The 19,497-nt window shown below is 40.1% G+C and overlaps 1 protein-coding gene across 1 annotated transcript; it reads right to left on the reverse strand.

Moving 5' to 3' along the window:
* Positions 1–976: 976 nt before the first annotated feature.
* wdfy1 (WD repeat and FYVE domain containing 1) lies at positions 977–18,313 on the reverse strand. The gene is made up of 12 exons (XM_083985827.1): positions 18,089–18,313; positions 16,103–16,170; positions 15,929–16,002; positions 15,664–15,718; positions 11,545–11,695; positions 9,357–9,469; positions 5,626–5,752; positions 4,450–4,555; positions 3,509–3,610; positions 2,788–2,918; positions 2,565–2,673; positions 977–1,215 (listed from the first exon to the last, which is right to left on the reverse strand). The coding sequence occupies exons 1-12, from the start codon at positions 18,223–18,225 to the stop codon at positions 1,156–1,158; spliced, it is 1,233 nt and encodes a 410-aa protein (XP_083841953.1). The 5' UTR covers positions 18,226–18,313; the 3' UTR covers positions 977–1,155.
* Between the last annotated feature and the right edge of the window lie 1,184 nt (positions 18,314–19,497).

The raw sequence follows: 19,497 nt of genomic DNA on the forward strand, positions 1-19,497 counted from the left end.
AAATAAAGTTGTGGAGATTCAAAGCCACAGTTATCAAATATTAAACTGTTAATTTCGCCGCTACACCTCCAGGAACTGGCTGCTGCTGGCTGGGAATAGCAACATCTGCAGAAAGGTTACCGTGGCAACATACAGCAATTTTTCCATGGCAGATTTTCCTTCACGTGTTATAATAAGAAGGAGGAGGCCGATGTTATTGATGATCGCCACGCCACGCCACGCTACAGCGGTAACAGCGACAATCATGACGGACATGAAGAGGCCCCGCCCACTGGCCGACGACGACGAGTGATGTAAAAACCTCCTGAGAGAGTGATTTAAGGCCAACTAGTGAACGAGAGGAACGAAACCGGAACAAGAGAGGAACGAAAATATAAAACAAAGAAAGAAAGTGAGAGTCATTTGCTTTACACATGAAGCACAGCTATTTACACGTGGTCAGGTCGGTGTCTGTACAGGTTACAGTGACGGAGGAAGATGCAGTTAGTGGGCCACGTTAATGAGGAAGAGGAGGAGGAGGAGGAGGAGGAGGAGGAGGAGGAGGAGGAGGAGGAAGAGGAGCTAGTGTCGATTCATGAACCCAGATTTTACAGTGCAGGGGTAAACAACAAGAACAACAGTAATAATAATAATAATAAACATTTAAAAAAAAGATGTTTTGTCAAAAGAAGCATCAGAAATATTGAATGTAAACACTATCAATATCAATACCTTTTCCTCCCATAGGAGAAACCATTATAACACACACATGCACGCACACACACACACACACACACACACACACACACACATACAGTACATACCGTTGTGCTTAGGGTTTTGTTTCAGATCAGCGCAAAAAGTCAAAAATCAGTCACACACTTTAATGTAAGACTGACGATTAGTGAAAATAAAGAGTTGTTTTTTTTTTAATGAGAAGCAAAAAAAAAAAAGAAAAAAAAAAACTGTGGAGGGGAACAACTACACACATACACACATATACACAAACAGACACACACACGTTCACCCAGAACAGGCCTGGCTGCAGCAGAGAGGATCCAGGCGTGATGCACTGTACACGGGAGGTTTCCATGGAACTGGAAGAGTGGGCGGAGCTTGAAGAGGAGGGAGCAGGAGGAGGGGGGAGGAGGGGGGGTGTAGTGGGGGCCGGACCAATCAGCGTGGAGAGAAGCCTGTTGCTAAGCTACAGCCAACCACCTGCGTCATGTCCCAAATCTGTGGAGACAAAACGACCAATGAGAGAGTGAGGAGGAGAGGAAGGTGAAAGTGGCTGTGGCTGTTCTCAGGTCAGTGACTGATGGGTTCTGACTAAAGTTTAATGAAAAAAAAAAAAGTTAACAAGAAGCAGAGGAACAAATAACAAATCTACTCTTTTAAAATTCGGCGATTTTCTTTTTTCATGGGGAACAAACTCATCTTCTTTAGCCAATAAAAACTTTTATTACTTTTTGTAACAATCACGATACAGATCTAATCTATTTTATATTTATTTGTTGTTCTATTCTATCGGCTTCAGTAGCAACAAGTTTAAGTGACAGGAAATAACTGTAATCAATCAAAAGGCTGTTTACTAGACTCACCACATCTTTTTTAAGGTGGTATTATATGAGGGTAATGTTTACAGCTCATTCTAAGAGCCCACAAAATTAATTATTGCGGCTTTAATTTCATATTTTTGCATTTTTTGCTGTCATAATTATATTACATATGATGTTTCTTGTTATCATATGTTATATATTATATGTTCACTCCTGATTTTTGAAGCTTAAAACACCTTAAAAAAATGAGATTTGACAAATTAAAGTTTTTTCTCATGATGATGGGAGAGGGGAGGCATTACATCCTTGTCACCAAAAATGTCATAAAAACGTCCAAAAATAGGTCAATAGTGTAATTTTCTTGCATTCTTTTCATTATCAATCCATCTGTCAATTATTTTCTTGAATCATTTGGTCAGTCATATCAGACAGAAACTACAATATGTGTGAAAAAATGTAGATGGAAGATTAAATTAGAAGAATTACTGAACAATCGGTCACATTTAGTGTGTTTATCTAGAGGAGATATAGTCTGTCACATAACTATTGTTTTCTACTTATCTGGTTGTTTTTTGCTCTACCTGCTATTTTCTTATGTTTTTGTATTTCATATTTCCACTTTTTTGTTGTTGATGCTATAAAACTCAATAAAACGTATAAAGACTTATAAATAACATATAAGAAAATAGAACCTGTAACAGGTGTTTTTTTTAAGTAAGAACTTGAGTGGATTTCTTCAAACAGAATCAATAGAAGGCAGTAACTCCTCATCTAAACTAGAAAAACATTTAATATTTCTCTTAAATTATAAATCAATCGTCAAAAGAGTTGAATGATAGATGACTCATATGCTACTGGATGTGAATAAATATTTTAAGGCGGTCTGCAGATGTTAGTTTCGAGGTGTGTGTGTGTGGAAGCTTCTGTTTGTCGCAGCCTGAACACACAAGTGCATGAATTGTCTGGTATCAAAGAGCTGTTTGTTGTTGTTGTTATGGTTATTGTTGTTGTTGCTGTTTTTGTTACCTTAACAATGCGGTCGCTTCCACAAGTGACCATCAGGCCTCGGCCCGGGTCCATGTCCATGTGGGCGATGTTGTGTTTCCCCTCGTGGAACGTGGCCAACGCTGTTCGACTGCAAACACAGACACACACACACACACAGAAACAATGACATGAGTGTTTCATCAGAGTTAAAATGGCGGCACCATGTGACCAAACGTTTCCCAGCACAGATCGTTTAACTCACTCTTCTTCTTTGATGGTGTCGAAGCAGGCGTCACATACCCTCACCGGGAACTCGAAGCCCATGATCGGGTACGTGGAGCGCTTGGAGCTGCATTTTCCACACACAGCTTTACCGCACTTCCTGCAGTGGTGCTGTACACACACACACAGAGGAAACACACCCATACATCAGAGAGGACCGGTCTCCGAGGGAACAGCGGCTGCTTTTATTTTGAGGATGGTGATTTTAAAGGGATAGTTCAACATTTTGCCAAATTGGCCCATTGCCATAATCCCTATAGTCATAGCAGTAGGTTTGTTACCTTTAATTGTCGGTGCAAGCTATTTTTAGAACGAGACAGAGTTGTTTTCTAGGTAAATTCATGCAAAACCGCTGATGCGCGTTCCTGTCAGGGGCAGTTTTTCAGCAAGCAGTCTCTGAATTTACCTCTAAAACAACTCTGTCTCGTAACGTTCTGTTATTATTTCATAGCGTGGTGAATGTGCAGGTCACAACTTGTCCACCAGAGCGTTTTGGAGTTGTTGGATTGTGTATTTGATGAGTTTGATGGTGGAAACCAAGAAATGTCATTAGCCTCTGTAGCGTAGCTCTGAGCAGCTCACTGCTCTGCTCCGTCGACAATTAAAGGTAACAAACCTACTCCTAAAATTATAGGGATTATGGCAATGAGCCAATTTGCCAAAATGTTGAACTATCCCTTTAAGCGATGGTGATGTCGTACCTGTCGCAGCCCCAGAGTCTTGTTGTCCCACATCTGCTTGATGTTCCAGAAGAACGGCTGCTCGCACTTCTGACACGAGTCGCTGTCCAACCACTGAGGCGCCTGAAACACACACACACACACAGATGATTAGGTCACACACACAGCTGCAGGAAACATCTGCACTCGTGTAAGAAAAAGCTTTTAAAGACAGATTATAGACGAGAAACAAAACTCCTCACAGATAAAACTGAGGTACAACAGAAAAGGACAACTGCTGCCATGGTAACGGACCAACACCATCAGTGAGTGAACTGAAGGAGATTTAACAAGTGTCAGCAATTAACAAGAGGAAGAAGAGAGAGAAGAGAGGATTAGAAGAGAGTTACATCATCACCAGAGTTAGAGAGAGATAGATAGATAGATAGATAGATAGATAGATAGATAGATAGATAGATAGATAGATAGATAGATGTATCAGTCGATGTGTAGCTTATCAATAGATGTATCAATAGATGTATGATGTATAGATTGATGGATTTATAGATAGATGTATAGATTTATCAATAGACGTAAAGATAGAGTACAGGTGTATCAATTGATGGTTGAATAGATGTATAGATCATTACATTTTCAGATGTACAGATCAATAAATGTATAGATACCCCAGCTATGTATAGGTGTACCAATAGATGTATAGACAGATTTACCAACGGACGTAAAGACAGGTGCAAAGCTCTGTTAATAGATGTATAGATGTATCAATAGATATATATGAATAGGTATATTGACAGATGTATAGACAGACATATCTATTGATACGTGGTATTGATAGATGTATAGATTATAGTAGTTAACACAGACATTTATGAGAAAAAGAATCCTTATAAACCTTATTGATACGAAGAGACAACATGTCTATTTGAACAGTGTGTGTGTGTGTGTGTGTCAGCGTCACACACCTCCTCTCTCTGTGTGTCCATGTTCCACACTGCGATGCCGCCGTCGGCCGAGCACGACATGAGCTGCCGCGTCAACTGGAGGTAACGGAGAGCCTGGACACGCTCACTGAGGGAGACACACACACACACACACACATCTGAGGTTACACACCAACTGCACACAGAGGAGAGTTCAACAGACTGAGACAAAGCAGTGTGATAATATCGATTACAGCAGATTAAATTCAGTATGACTGAGGCTGATACCAATTATTAACTAATTTTAAATAAGAAAAGAGAAGAAATTAAGGTTGAGCGATGTGTAAATAAGAACATTAACATGATGTGACTGTGATATGAGACGCAGTTTGAGTTGGAGTCGTCTTTTTGTAAAGGAGGATGATGTGAAGTTAATTACATTTTAACAATAAGATTTTTACCTATTAGCTTGTTGTTTTGCTTTTTCTTTTTTTCTTTTTTTTACAACCTGCAGTTTTACTACTGATGCCCAGTATCACTGCTCCCATAAACCTGGTTACCAACGGCAACAGGCATCAATGAAAAACATTAACAGACAACTCGTTCTTTTTGATGTTCACCTGCTTCATATATAAAACGTTAAACAACACAATGAAAACAACTTTAAAATGAGAACCAGCAGGGGCGGTGCATCCGCTCATTTAATAATGAGCGGATGCTTTTTGAATCCCATAATAGGAGGTCTATTGAGCACATTTCAATACAGGAGAATAATGAATATAATAAAAAAAGGAGCAAGGAGACGTTACAAAGGCCGGAGAGGAGATAAGGACAAAGAGCCAAAACAAGATTTACTGGATGTTGGACGACAAAGACAACAGGAGGACGATGACATCGTCGACTCTCAGTTTTATTGGTGAGTGAGAGACAAAGCTCAGTAAATCCTGTTGTTTAGTGGAACAGGATCTACAGAGTCCAGCTCTGTCACGCATCAGTGTGCACCGGCTTCTTACTAACATGGATGGGAGGAGGTGAAAGATGCATGAAGAGGAGATAAAAACAGAGTCGGTGCCAGAGGGAGTGGAGAGGAGTGGGGGGGGTGACACCACAGAGGGACAAGATGGACGACAGGAAACAAAGGAAACGAGACATGTGGGTAGGAACCTGTGGGACGACGAATCCATAAGAGGTGGATGAAACACTGACAGACTGACTTACTGGTGTCCCTGCAACAGTAGCGTCCGTCCCTTGCGGCCCCCGATGTCCCACATGATGACGCTGTGGTCCGAGGCCCCTGAGAACAGCAGCCTCTGAATGGGGTCCCACCACAGAGCTCCTATACTTCCTGGAGTTGACACAAAATAGACACATACTTGTAAAAAAAAAAATGAACAGAGTTGATGCTGCAGGAGCTCATTGATGGAAAGTGTTGTGACCTGTTGGCTCCACCTAGTGGCTGCTGGGAGAACTACAGCAAACTACACTTAATCTAAACCTCCATATAATCTGCCCTTTTCTTTTATTGAGCCTTTTTTCCTCCTGTTGTTCTGCACGTTGATCTAATTATACCAACATCTCATTAACTGCTACGGTGAACATTTCTTTTTATTAGAATAAATTAAATTTATTATTTAGCCTAGTCTTGCAAGACACAACACTGTCTTAAAAGTACGTTAACAGTATAATAAACGGTCTGAATAGTTTAACCACAAGATGATGAAACAATTATTTTTTTGTCTGATTCTGCTACAGGCTGCCTGGAGTTTGTCTAAACAGCTGTATACTAAATATTTCTCCACAGGTTGCGTCTGCAAGAATGAAAAACTATTTTGTGTATTATTCACTTACGCCTCGAGCAGGAGCGGCTCCAACAATAAAATTGAGCTAGAAAAAGCGGTCTTGTAACTTCATACCACATATCATATATCAAAACACATTCTCCTCTTACAAGTAAGACCAGTGCTTACTCCCTAAAATGCATAAATGTATATATATTTGTTATATTTCCATAGACACCAAGATTGTTTATCTAGGCCCTACAGTTGTTGAGATATTACCGATATACTGGTACTTTGGGCATGTCGTTTCAGGCAGAAAATGTTAAAAAAAAAAAAATAGCCTGCTGTGCATGTGGTTAATAAATTATTTTGTTTTGATGAATTTCTAAAAGCATGTTTTAACTCAGATTGAGCAAAAATGGTAATTTTATACAGTTAAAATTAAATCCACAACAATAAAGACTGCAAAATTTAAAGGGGTCTGAATACTTTTTGAACATTTCCCCCCCCAAAAAAATACAATTTAACCAATTCCACACCCTGATTCTGAAATGTATTATTTTAATATATATAATTAAGTATATCAATATTTAATTTAGCATTACTGCTAGAGGCGGCTAACTTCTTAGCTAGCTAGAAACATGTTTGCCGTCTTCTTGTTAAACTAAAGCAGCTGTATTTGTTGCTCACCACATTAGTAACTGCAGCCATCTGTGTTTGTTACCATTAGAAAATAACAAGCTATTTATGTATTTGTTCTTGCATATTTCCATGTTGTGCAACTTTTAAATATCCACATCATCATCTCATGACCTCGTGATTTCCCTCTTAATCTATGTTTATCTGAGAGATGAACAGAATAAATACAAATCATGTGACAGGCTAGTGAAGTGTGTTGCTCATTGTAAATATTATATAACAATGATGATGAATGGTGCAACTACAGGAAGATAAATCACGGTTGCTGCTACACTGGGAGTACTGGGGACCACTGGTGAGCAAAAGAAGATTTTGTGCTTTGGTCTTAATTCAACAGTGAACTCAGCTGTTTTCATCTGATGGACCATCTGTTCATGAGGCACATGATAAACCCACCGCCCGTCTGCGGACGCAGCTTCATACCACACAACCTTTAACCCACAGTTATGACAACTGAAGATGCTTTAAACTGCATTTCTCTTTGGGTGAATCATTGATTTTCTGGAAAGAAAAGAAAAAAAAAGCTGTAATGTTTTCCATGTTTTCTGTAACAGGGAGAAAAAAAAGGAGCTGTGGGAGAGATCGGCTCTTGAACTCCAGACCGGTCATATGATGAATAATAGCCTGTGGCAGGTGGTGGAGGGCTGATTAGGCCGAAGCTGCATGAAACCACAGGGGAAACTGAACAGCGGGGGCTTCGCTCACAGCTGAGTTATTGACGATGTTTTGTGCAGAAACAAGTGGTTATAACTTCACTTTCTCTCGCAGGAAACAAAAGAAGGAGGAAATGTGGAGGGTTGTTACATTTATATTACACTTTTATTTCATGTTTGTACGTTTAATTTTTCATCTGAATATAGTTTCTCTGCAGGAGCTGGTGCTGGTGATTGTTTTTGACAAGACAAGAGGTTATTAAAATGCTTCGTCTTCAGTAGGCTACAGTGACTCGCTACCGGAAAGTGATAAGGCTAGTTGGTTAGCATGCTAACTACAATTGATGAAAAAACATAATAGAAACAAAAGTAAAACCTGGTGTTGGAATTTCCTGTAGACTGTAAAGGTACAGGAAATGTGGAAATTATGGAAATTGCTAATATGAAATTATGTTTTAGTCCTGGAAAAATAGTTTTTATGACTGTGTTGTTGAGTCTCTGTGATTGACAGTCTCACTTTGTAAGAATACAAATAATTTAAGTGACATGTGAAGACTGAAAACATTATTATATTAGATAATAACAGTTGTTGACAAAGTAATAAGTAATTTTTGAAAAAAAGTAATAAATCGCAACAGGTCACAGTATAATATTGCAAGATAACATTACAATAATATTGTATTGTGAGTGTGGCATAAGTATAGACTGGTCAACAGCTGCTAACATTAACTATGCAGCAAGACCTGTAAACACTTTCATCCTCACTTAAACATCTGTATCTCTGGTTTACAGCTCAATACACTTATATATTTTAAAATCGTACAAATATTCATTTTATATTTCACTTATTTTAGCTTTATATTGTTCACTTTTGTCTTTCTTCTTCTTTAAAAAAGTTCTATTGTACCTTATCTTATCTTATATAGCCGTTTAAATGTATATTATAACAAAACAAAACAAAAGCAGGTGTTAGAAGAGTTTCTCTCACTCTATTTTCATCCTCATTTGCATTGAACATTTGAAGGGAACTCCACCTTGCGCTCATTAATATGCATTATCGGTCCAATTACCATAAACACACCGAACAGGCTCATTTACAGATCAAGAGACAGAAAAGGAATTAATATAATCCTTTTTTTTTTTTTTTTTTTTTTTTAGCCTGTGATGGTTGTAAATTTCCTAAATTTCGCAAAGACAAAAGCCACACTGACTGGTCCAGATAATGTACGAGAGATGTGGTTGTAATCATCAGGTCAGATAAAATCCTCCCTCCCTCCCTCACTCAGCTCCTGTGTGATAAACACCAGAAGAAGAAGAAGAAGACAGACGAGTGTTTGTCTCTCGACCACGGAGTAAAAATCCTCACAGACTGAGTCATACATTCGTCCCTCGATGAAACAGGATGAGCACGAGTTTCCACAACATGACGAGCTCATCAACGGGCAGAGCTACCAGATCTCAACCCAAACACCCAGAGACGGGGAATTTCTGGAGTGAGATAACATTTTCCATCATCATTATCATCATCGCGGTCGCGATGGAATGAAACTGTTTGTGGAGCAGTGGTGATGTCACTTCCTGCCCAGACACTCAGAGAAGATGTCGGACTCAATCAGACCTCACCCTGATAATATTTATGTAGGTTCTTCAAGGAAAACACACACAGTGGTTTTGTATTTTAAAGCCAAAATAACCTCTGTCTGTTTCTGTTCTCCAAAAGATGAGCAGCCTTTTCTTTTTTTTTTTTTTAGCTTTTATGGTAATATTATGTTTCAGTTTTTCAAAATAAAATAAGAAATGAGAGTGTCAGAGTTTTTACCTTCGTGGCCCTTCAGTGTGGTGATGGTGGAGTACGTCTGCTTCTCCAGCTTCAGCAGCGTGATCTGTCCCGAGTAGTCGCCGACGAAGGCGTGCTGCGTCTCGTGGTCGTATCTGAGCGAAGAGTCAGGGCTTCAACAAGTTCGACTTTCATATGTTTACAGATTCAAAAGTGAGAAACCACAGACATGAGGAGGGTTTGAACTGAATTTAACATCATAAATATTTATGACAGGAGTTCAGGAGGCTCCAGCTCAATCAGAAGCCTTAAAATAATCACACTGGCACAACAAACCCTGGAGAAATAACTGACGAGCTTTGAAAAATTGAAAATCCTCCAGTGTGTGGTCAGCTGTAAATGATTTAAAAAACATTAGAGACCACAGACATGAGGACAGTTTCAACTGATTTGTAACATTATATAATCCTCCGGACACACACACAAGCCGATTTGAACAGACCGCCAGACCTCACTACTGCTATTTGTAGAAACAATCTCACAGTGAAGACACAAGATCTCACGTGATCAAACCTGACTTCAGAAGAAAAATATGGAGGACAATCAACGTCAGCTGACCGTCCATGGGGTGTGATCTTTTAGGAAAATAGAAAAAAAGAGGTGAAATCCTGGCTAAGAGGATGGTGTAGTTGTGACATTTTAGCTACTCCCCTCTGGCAGGAGATACAGGACAATTAAAGCCACTACAAACAGATTTAAGAACAGTTTTTACCCTAAAGCACTGATTGTACTTAATGATGAGTAAGGCTGTGGATAGTTAATGTGTGTTTTATGTTTTAAAAAAAATGTTTTTATGAATTTTTGCACTGCAGAAGATGCACTTTCAATTTCGTTGTTGTGAAAGTGACAATGACAATAAAAGTATCTATCTATCTATAGGAATACACAATTCCCCTCCTTTTTCTTAGCTGGTCAAGCACTTGGTGTTGTGAAAAAAGTTAAATATCTGGGCCACATAATCAGAGAAGATCTATGTGATGATGATGACGTTCAACGTCAGTGTTGTAAACTCTATGCACAGGCTAATATGCTTAAAAGGAAATTCAATAAGTGTACAGAGGATGTAAAGATAGCCTTGTTCAGATCATATTGTACTACACTGTACACAGCACACTTGTGGTGCAAGTAGTACAGTGCTGCAAAAATGAGAAAACTGTTGGTAGCTTACAATGATGCATTTCGAATATTACTTAGGCGCCCAAGATGGACAAGCGCGAGTCATATGTTTGTATCTTGTAATGTATCCACCTTTCAGGCTCTTTTAAGAAATTACATGTACAGGTTCAGGTGTCGACTTAATCAGTCAAGCAATAGCACCATAGTTGCACTAGGTTTTAAATTTATGATGGTGTTTTTTATCTTGTATTGTATGTGTTTTTGTATTGTCTCCCCATAATGGACCTGAGTCCGTAATAAAAGATTATCTATCTATCTATCTATCTTGAATCTTGAGGATGATTTGGACAAATGCTGTTTTTTTGACAAGTCTCGAATCGGGTCACATCCCAAGATCGTCAGGGCCCAAAATCCATCCAAACATCCAGTCCGTGGTCAGACTTTTAAAAACCTGGGAGACCACAGGAACTCATGTGATCAAACGTGACTTCACTGCCCACGTCTTTGGTCTGGTCTCACCTGAGACGTTAAAAAGCCACTTATGTTGTTGACCTAGTTCAACTAGCTGCTCTTCTATTTTCTATATCTCATCTGGGTCGGTTTGCTGCCAATGTTTGTGAGCTGTAAAACTATCAACATCAGGTCTGCGATATTTCAGATCTCCATCGCGGAGGCAGCACGACCTGGAATTTCTGATATTTATGATCGGAGACTGGGAAGACTCCGACTGGATCTGGAGCAGTAAAAACACTCATGATGACACAACAACGTGAGGATTTATTTGGCTAAAAAACTTGTTTACGACAATCCTCGAATCAGGCCTTAAACCGTCTAAGCTTCTCCTTCGGACCGGTACCACACACACACACACACACACACACACACACACACACACACACACACACACACACACACACACACACACACACACACACACACACACACACACACACACACACACACACACACACACACACACACACACACACACACACACACACACACACACACACACACACACACACACACACAGTGAGTGGATGTAGAAGGATACTGTAGGCAGGAGGCCCAGGCTGTGAAGTAGTGTCTGCCCAGCATGCTGCCACTCTGGGTGCACATCCAGCTCACACTCTTGTCGTGGCCGGTGCTCACCACCCACTCGCTCTCCAGGGAGAACACCATATCCGACACACGGTTCTGGTGGGCTGCAAAACACACACACAGAGACAGATGGCATGTTTAACAGACACAACTCATGTTGGATAAACATTAAACCAGATCACATCTACTCCGTTGGGCTTTGCATCCGAGGCGTTGTGGTTGAGCAGCTCCACCTAAGACGACTAATTGGTCCTTCACATGCTTTGATCCCATCACCGGCTCTTCTTAGTGTCGCACTAATCCACACTAAGACCCACCGATCCCTTCAGACCATTTGTTCTCCACTCACCGTCCCTCTTCTTAACGCTGCGGCATCTTTTTGTTGTCGATTGTCAGCGGTCGACAGTGGGAAGCTCTGCCTTGTTGTTTACAACAAATATTGACACGACACAAAGATCAATACCAAAAAAACCCCAGCTCTGACACACAGTGAGTGCCTGCTGATATTCTATCTATTCATTAATCATATTCTAAGATGCATTAATTGATTTTCTGGCTGCTGGAGGCCAGAGAGTGAAAAACAAGAACAAAACAGCTGCTTGATGCAGGAAACAGAAAACAAAGAAGTGAAAGACACACCGAGCTGAAACACAAATCCCTTCTTCCCCTGTTAAAAGTCTTGATTATAGCAGCTGTAAATTACAAGTGTGTGTTTCAGCTGAAACCAAACAAGCGCCAACTGAACTATTGTATAGGTAAATATGCAACAGATGGGGAGGACATTTAAAATGTCCAATGTTCAGCCATAAAAATAAAAAAAAATAAAAAAAACACATGATGCTGTGTTTGCACATTAAACATCATAAAGAAATATGATGGACATATTTCTTGGAGAGGAGCCAGAGCAGCAAACAGTGAGTGAAGAAAGCTGCAGGTCACGGTAAAACAAAGCAGCACTGAGCTCTGTCTCTTAAAGGGATAGTTCAACATTTTGGCAAATTGGCCCATTGCCATCCCTATAGTCATAGGAGTAGGTTCATAACCTTTAATTGTCGGTGCAAGCTCTTTTTAGAAGGGCGGAGCAGAGCCGCGAGCTGCTCAGAGCTATGCTACAGAGGCTAATGGGATTTCTTGGTTTCCGTCATCAAACTCATCAAATACACAATCCAACAACTCCAAAACGCTCTGGTGGACAAGTTGCGACCTGCACATTCACCACGCTATGAGATAATAACAGAACGTTACCAGACTGAGTTGTTTTAGTGATAAATTCATGCAAAACCGCTGATGCGCATTCCCGTCGGGGGCAGTTTTTCAGCAAGCAGTCTCTGCATTTGCCTCAAAAACAACTCCGTCTCGTAACGTTGTGTTATTATCTCATAGCGTGGTGAATGTGCAGGTCACAACTTGTCCACCAGAGCGTTTTGGAGTTGTTGGATTGTATATTTGATGAGTTTGACGAGGGAAACCAAGAAATCCCATGAGCCTCCGTAGCGTTGCGTAGGGATTATGGCAATGGGCCAATTTGCCAAAATGTTGAACTATCCCTTTAACTGCACAAGACATTTGTAAGACGAACAGAGGAGAAGTCATGTCTGATATTCTACGCCACATGAAGCTCTGTGTGATCACATTTTTTCCGCTGCTCTGCCTCAGATTCTTAGCATTTTTTCGTCCTCTGGTCGTTGCTGCATGTTCTTCTCATGCAGGTCAGATTAACTGGAGACTCGTAGGTGTGGACGTGACTGGATGTTTGTGTCGATGTGTCGGCCCTGTGGTAGAACGGCAACCTGTCCATCCACGGTGCATTCAAGCCCACCCATAACCCTCTAATGATAAGCAGTATAGCTAATGGAAGGATGCATCACAACCAAACCATCTCGCCTCTGAGGCTGAGGCTCTACGGTGGCCCTGAGAGCTCAAACACATTAGTGCACTGCAAATACAAATTTGCTGCAAAAGCTCACAACACAACAGAGGACGTGAAAGTGATGGATCTAGCTGGGACATTTCTTGACTTAAAGAGGAACTATGCAGAATTTTTATCTTAACTATGCTACATTTTTACCTTAATTAACCAGCTTCAGAGTAATATTGATGGTTTAATAAATGACTTGTAACTTGTTACAGGGAGAATGGAGGCTCTCTGCCTTCAACGTAATGTCTCTTGGCCAAAAACCCCCTCTCGTCTCTGAAGCACCGTGACACAAACACGCCCCGTAACCCGTAATCTCTTGTTAATGACAGATCAGACTATAAATATACACATCATTACATCCTATACAATTTTTAACGTTATCCACTGCTCCATGGATTTCTCACTGGCTTCGTTGGAAACAAAGGCACATGGAGGAGAGGAGGGTTAGCAACACAGAGGAGAGGAGACCGGACTTGCATAGTTCCTCTATAAGAAATTGTGCAGGCAGCTAGTTGTTCATGGTGTTTGAAGAAAAGTTGAGTTTGTTTGGTTTATTATAACGTCAATATCACATATTGCAAGTATGAGCTGTTAGCTTAGCATTAGTCTCTAGCTTGGTCGTCACTTTTTAGGTTTTCCTCTGGAAACACGTCTGTTGTGTTACTTTCTTGCAGCTCATATGTTTTTAAATTGATGAAGCTGTTTTCTGAATTTTAAGCACATTTGTGTCTTTGCAGGTGTTTTAAGTTCAAGTGCGTTGACCCCTCAGGGCCACCGTAGTTTTACCCCCTTTTTCTCTCATGTTTCCTCTGTTGATGTCCTTATTTTTTCCTTTTATAATTTGTGCAGTGTGTTCAAAAGACACTCTAATAACTTACCCTGAACATGTTTACATGATAATGCAATGCAGATTCTTTTCAGTAATTAATCCAAACTAGAGGAAAAATAATCTCCATCAGTCTGTCATAATAATTTAGAACCTGAGCGAACACATGTAGCTGTTTCTGATCACCGGCCACTTTCCTTGTGGGAGAAACTGCCAAGAGGCAAATGGCACCGTTAAGCCCCTGCCTGGCTTTGAAGTGCGCGCACACACACACACACATCTTAAAGCCTGTTTGATCAGATTGTGAGTCGTGTTTTTTTGCTCTTGCTGCTCGATGAAAGTGGTGGAAACCAGATGGAGCATTCCAGTGGTGACATGTGCTGTTCGACGAACCAAACGGCCCCATTTTTCCACTGAGGAGGCGAAAACGGACGCTGATACAGACACAGGAGGAGACGTCCAATGATGACAGCATGAGAAGAGAGGAAATTTAGGAGGTAACAGCTTTATAAGGGCTACAGCTTTTTCCTTGTTCGATAAAAACAAGTACAAAAAAAAATAGGCAGTCTAATAGTCAAGGATACACACAGTGAGCTAACACTTCATGTAAACATCAACTGTGTTTGTTTACAAGACATCAGACCTCCAGGGAGGAGACGCAAAGGCAAATCATCACAGGCCAGAACACACAGTGGGTTGATATACTCTAAGTTGATTTGTGTATATTAGATTAAATGTGAATTTAATGATGATTATATAGAGAGGCATAAACTTCTAATTATCATTTAACTCGGTTATAGAATAAGGAGGTTGATTGGTTTTAAAGAAAAACACTAGCAGCTCCTTTGTGCCTGTATCGGCTGGTGTTTTAAACAGCAGGCTAAAATAAGAAGAGATTGGAGCTGTAATATAAATACACAATCACTTGATGCTTCAGGGTGTGTATTTTCCTTTTTCATTTGCGGCAGGAACATGGTTTACTCTTAAACTCTGTGCTTTTTAATGTCTATTTTAATGTTTTTTTTCTAAACTGTGCCCCTATTTGTGTCTGGTCTAGATTTGTAGAGCCAAAGTCCAATTCCTCCAACTGTAAAGTACAATTAAGTACATTTCTATATGTTTTAAATCTAAATGCACACATGCTGCAAGTAGCACAGACGACACTGAACGGTGTTTGCAGAGGATATAAATAAAAAGCGAGAGGCTGGGTTCATATATTTGTGTTGTGTTGTGTGGTGTGTGTTTTTAGCTCTGCGAGGAAATTAAACTCCTGCCGAGTCTCAACACTTTTAATTATATCGTGCAAGTTGAGTTATTTCTTTTCTCACCTGGATACGTTTTGACGTGGTTCATCTTGTTGAAATCTTCAGAGATGAGAAACTCCTGGAAGGCGAGCGCAAACACACACAGACACACACAGACACACATTAAGTTTCAACTCTAATAACCATCCGGGCCCCCACAGGCATGTGAAGGAGTCTAAATATTGAAATTGTGGCCTGTTCTGAACCAGATATGCAGGCTAGACTGTTAGAACGATGCCTGCGGTGGGTTATAATGATGAAGACTTTAGTTTGAGTTGGCTGCACTCACCACGACAGCTCCGTTGTCCTGGCCGATGAAGATGCGCCTGCTGTCGTGGTGGTACGACATGCAAGAGCACGGAGCTACAGGGGGAGAAGCAGGAGAGGCAGACAGAGGTTTGTATCGTATCAAACCTGTACAAACATTCATAATTCATCCCCATCGTGCAGCAGAAGTACTTACAGGAGACTGTGTGGTAGATGCTCGGCCAGTACTGACCGCTGTCTCTCTTCAGCCATACCCGGATCGTCCTGCAGGAAAACGTCAGATCATCACATTCAGAGCACTCATCATCTTAACACGCCAACAACAGACATTCAAATGCATTTGTAATCTTTAACTTAGCATACATAGAGATCTACTCTAAACGGAAACAAATACATACTCAATGAGACTTGGCACTTATCAATGGAAATATCCAGTGAAGTAAAAAAGGACTGAGACTTAATCCTCGTCTGGGAAACCAGCCCTAATTCTCCCTCTCCACACACACACACACACAAAGCCTGATTCTGTTCACAAAACAGCACTGAAAAGAGCCCAGATTACACGTTTATTAGTTTCAAAATCGTTTCATTGAGCCAAATTATTCTTTGCACATGACATTTTCCGTATTATCTAAAAATGACACCCGCACCACGCAGCACACGCTCTGCAAACGTAACTGCTGAAACCACATTACAGAGGTGATGACTCAGAGCTGAACCACTTCCGAAACTGTACAGTTTTTACCTTTATCTACTTCTTTTATGTTACTGTATAAACCATAAAGAACATTTTTACATAATTATTCTCTCAGCTTTTACTGTATACTGTTTAACATGTTATTGAAGCAAAACCAATAAAAAATAACAAGAGAAACAAGTCAACTCTGCAAAAAAAACCCAACATATTTACTGTCATGTTGTGGTTTCCAGAACCACATGAGGTTTTCATTTCTTCTCAGATTTTAAGGAATCAGACTGAGTTTTCATCTCTATTCCAGTAAAATATCCAGAGTCTGAGCAGAATCGACACCAAAGGCGTGTTTCATCAAGGAACCTGAGTTTTTGACTCTGCACTGTCACTCCACAACTTCCCTTTTAAATATCAAGTGGTTCAGATGTGAGATAGAAACTGCATCAAGTTTTTTTTTGACAGCACCTCAGTTCCTTTATCTTTGAATGGTGATTTCTGCTTCTTCACACTTGAATCAGTCAAGTAAAAAGTTATATTTATACCTGTCCTGCTGCCTTTAGGTTCAGTTGAAATGATGGCACCACAGTTTTCAAATCAATCATCAATAATCATTTCTATAGCACCCACCAAGCTTGTCTGGATAGATGTGACGTTCAGGGGAAACACACAGCTGATTTAAAAAGCGTCAAAACAAGCGAAGCTAAACTGTGTCACCCTGAGTAATCCAACTGGAAAATAAGATTAATTAAGGAATTTAAAAAAAATAAACCCTTTGTTATTAATGTGAATGAGTTAATGGTTATATTTAGTTAGTTATTAGTTATTTATTAACTTTATTAACTAATTTGCTTTATCTAACCATTTATGTTTTTATATGACTGTCTGCTGCCTCTCCCCTTTTAACTGTTGCTGTTTTTGGACTCCTGAATTTCACTACGGGGATAAATAAAGGCTTCAATTGTCCTATTGTCAATTGAGTTCAAGTCCGCTAAATTAAATAAACCTCTAATAAATAACAATGTTTTGCAAATTACGACGGGCACTTGAAGGCAGCAAGTCGTTAGTTGTTTTATGTTTACTATTATGAGCTGCAGCTAGCGCGATGCTAAGCTAATATAGTTATCAGATAAAAACGTTTCGTAACACAAACACTGAAATAAAACGTTAAAAATATAAATAGCCAATGTTGTTTTCCCCGTGTTTTACTGTTGTAGTTGTTAGTTTGTTGGCGGATATTTAATGGAAACGTCTCATTGTGGATGAATTTCCATCCTGTGCTAATAAAAACCTTCAGCTCCATATGGAATAACACGGCTAAACTATATCAACCAGAGAGCTAAGAAATACACTTTATTTTCTTTTTAACTAGTCCTCTGTTTTATTTCAAGTATTACACCAGGAATTACCAGTGCAATGACCAGCAAATAGACGGAGCCCGGCTAGCTGCTAGCCGCTAGCCGCTGGTGGAGGCTACACACTGTTAAAACTCACCTGTCCTCGCTGACCGTGATCACTCCGTCCTCCTTTGGTATCAACACGGCCGCGTTGACAGCGTCTGAATGCCCCTCGATCTTGTTCAAAAGCACCGGTCTGGCGGTCTGGGGCCTCGAGTGGATCTCCGCAGCCATGGTTTGTGTGGTGTTTTTTTTTTTTTTTTAATAGTACGAGCCAGCAGTGTTTTCCTTCAGCTGGTTTTCCTCCTCAGTCTCGCCAGTTGAAGGAAGGAGGAGGATCAGCTGACACCCGCAGCCGCTGTCAGGATTACCGTAATGACGGAGGGCGAGGCGCCCGCAGCTGCTGTCAGAAATACCGTAATAAAGGCGGCGAGGAGCACGGAAAATTCAGATGTTAATTGTGTAATTCAGGTGTTACCTCTTTTGATTGAATTGATTGATTGACAACTTTATTGAACAACATTAGGCAAGTGTTCAAAGGGATAAAAAACACAATAAAGCCCAAAGGCTTGTTTCCATTGTGGTCCTATTTGATGGTAGGCAGTCTCCCTGTATTGGGTGTTACTCATGGGCGTAATGGGGGGGGGGGGGGGGGGGGGGTACATCTTGCCAAGATGTAGAACTATCCCTTTAATAATCATATCATTGCAGTGAGTGACTAAAAATATCTACAAGCTGGTATGAAAAAGTTTTCATTTTTACTGATTTAATATAATTTGCAAGCAACCAATTTTTAATAACATTACAATATGTAACTGGTTGCTAGTGGCAACCATGGATCAATTATACATCCATTGTGGCAACAGGTAAAGCGGAGGAGGCCACAGAATAAATGTGCCGGTAGTTTAGTTCATCTGCCTGGTAAGAAATAGTTAGGCAAGTGGTGATGTGATAGATTGATAAATAAGCATTAGTCCTGTCCTAAATAAACACTTGATTGACAACAAAATTAAATGCACGACTGAAATATCTTTTACTACTGTTGCTATGAGAATGCCAAAATAAAGAGGTAAATTACCCATGTCCTTTTATAAAGGTTAATGATTTGTCAGTGTTTAATCCAAAGTAACGCCCTTGGCTACGATAAACCTCATATCAGTGGAGAAAGCAGGTCACCGGAGTTCAAAACAGTGAGGGATCACTGAAGAGATGATAGAAAAAATATATCAACAACCAAAGTGTCTGAGATTGACACAACAAACTGAATGATCCAGTTCTGCCTGTTCAGCAGCCACCATCCACTCCTCTGATGATGCCTGTTACTGTACGTGTTATTAGTCATGGTTGAAATAAATTGTCTCTTCTGATCATTCTCTGATCAACATAACTTCTTTTAGCTCTTCTGTGATAAAGACAGTTACAGAAAGTCACTCTTATTAAGATTTAATGAGGAATTTTCTGACATTGCACAATATGCAGGATGGTGCATGTCATACTTAATTGCAC

The sequence above is a fragment of the Trachurus trachurus genome, assembly GCF_905171665.1.
Source record: "Trachurus trachurus genome assembly, chromosome: 13".
Taxonomy (NCBI): domain Eukaryota; kingdom Metazoa; phylum Chordata; class Actinopteri; order Carangiformes; family Carangidae; genus Trachurus; species Trachurus trachurus.

Bases quoted from the DNA above. Each gene is read 5' to 3' on its own strand.
- wdfy1 (XM_083985827.1), bottom strand. From the start codon at position 18,225: ATGGCTGCGGAGATCCACTCGAGGCCCCAGACCGCCAGACCGGTGCTT. The intron at 9,470-11,544 runs GTATCCTTCTAC...CTCTTCGCTCAG, and splicing joins GCCTGGGCCTCCTGCCTACA to ATACGACCACGAGACGCAGC. The intron at 5,753-9,356 runs GTAAAAACTCTG...TGTCAACTCCAG, and splicing joins CACACTGAAGGGCCACGAAG to GAAGTATAGGAGCTCTGTGG.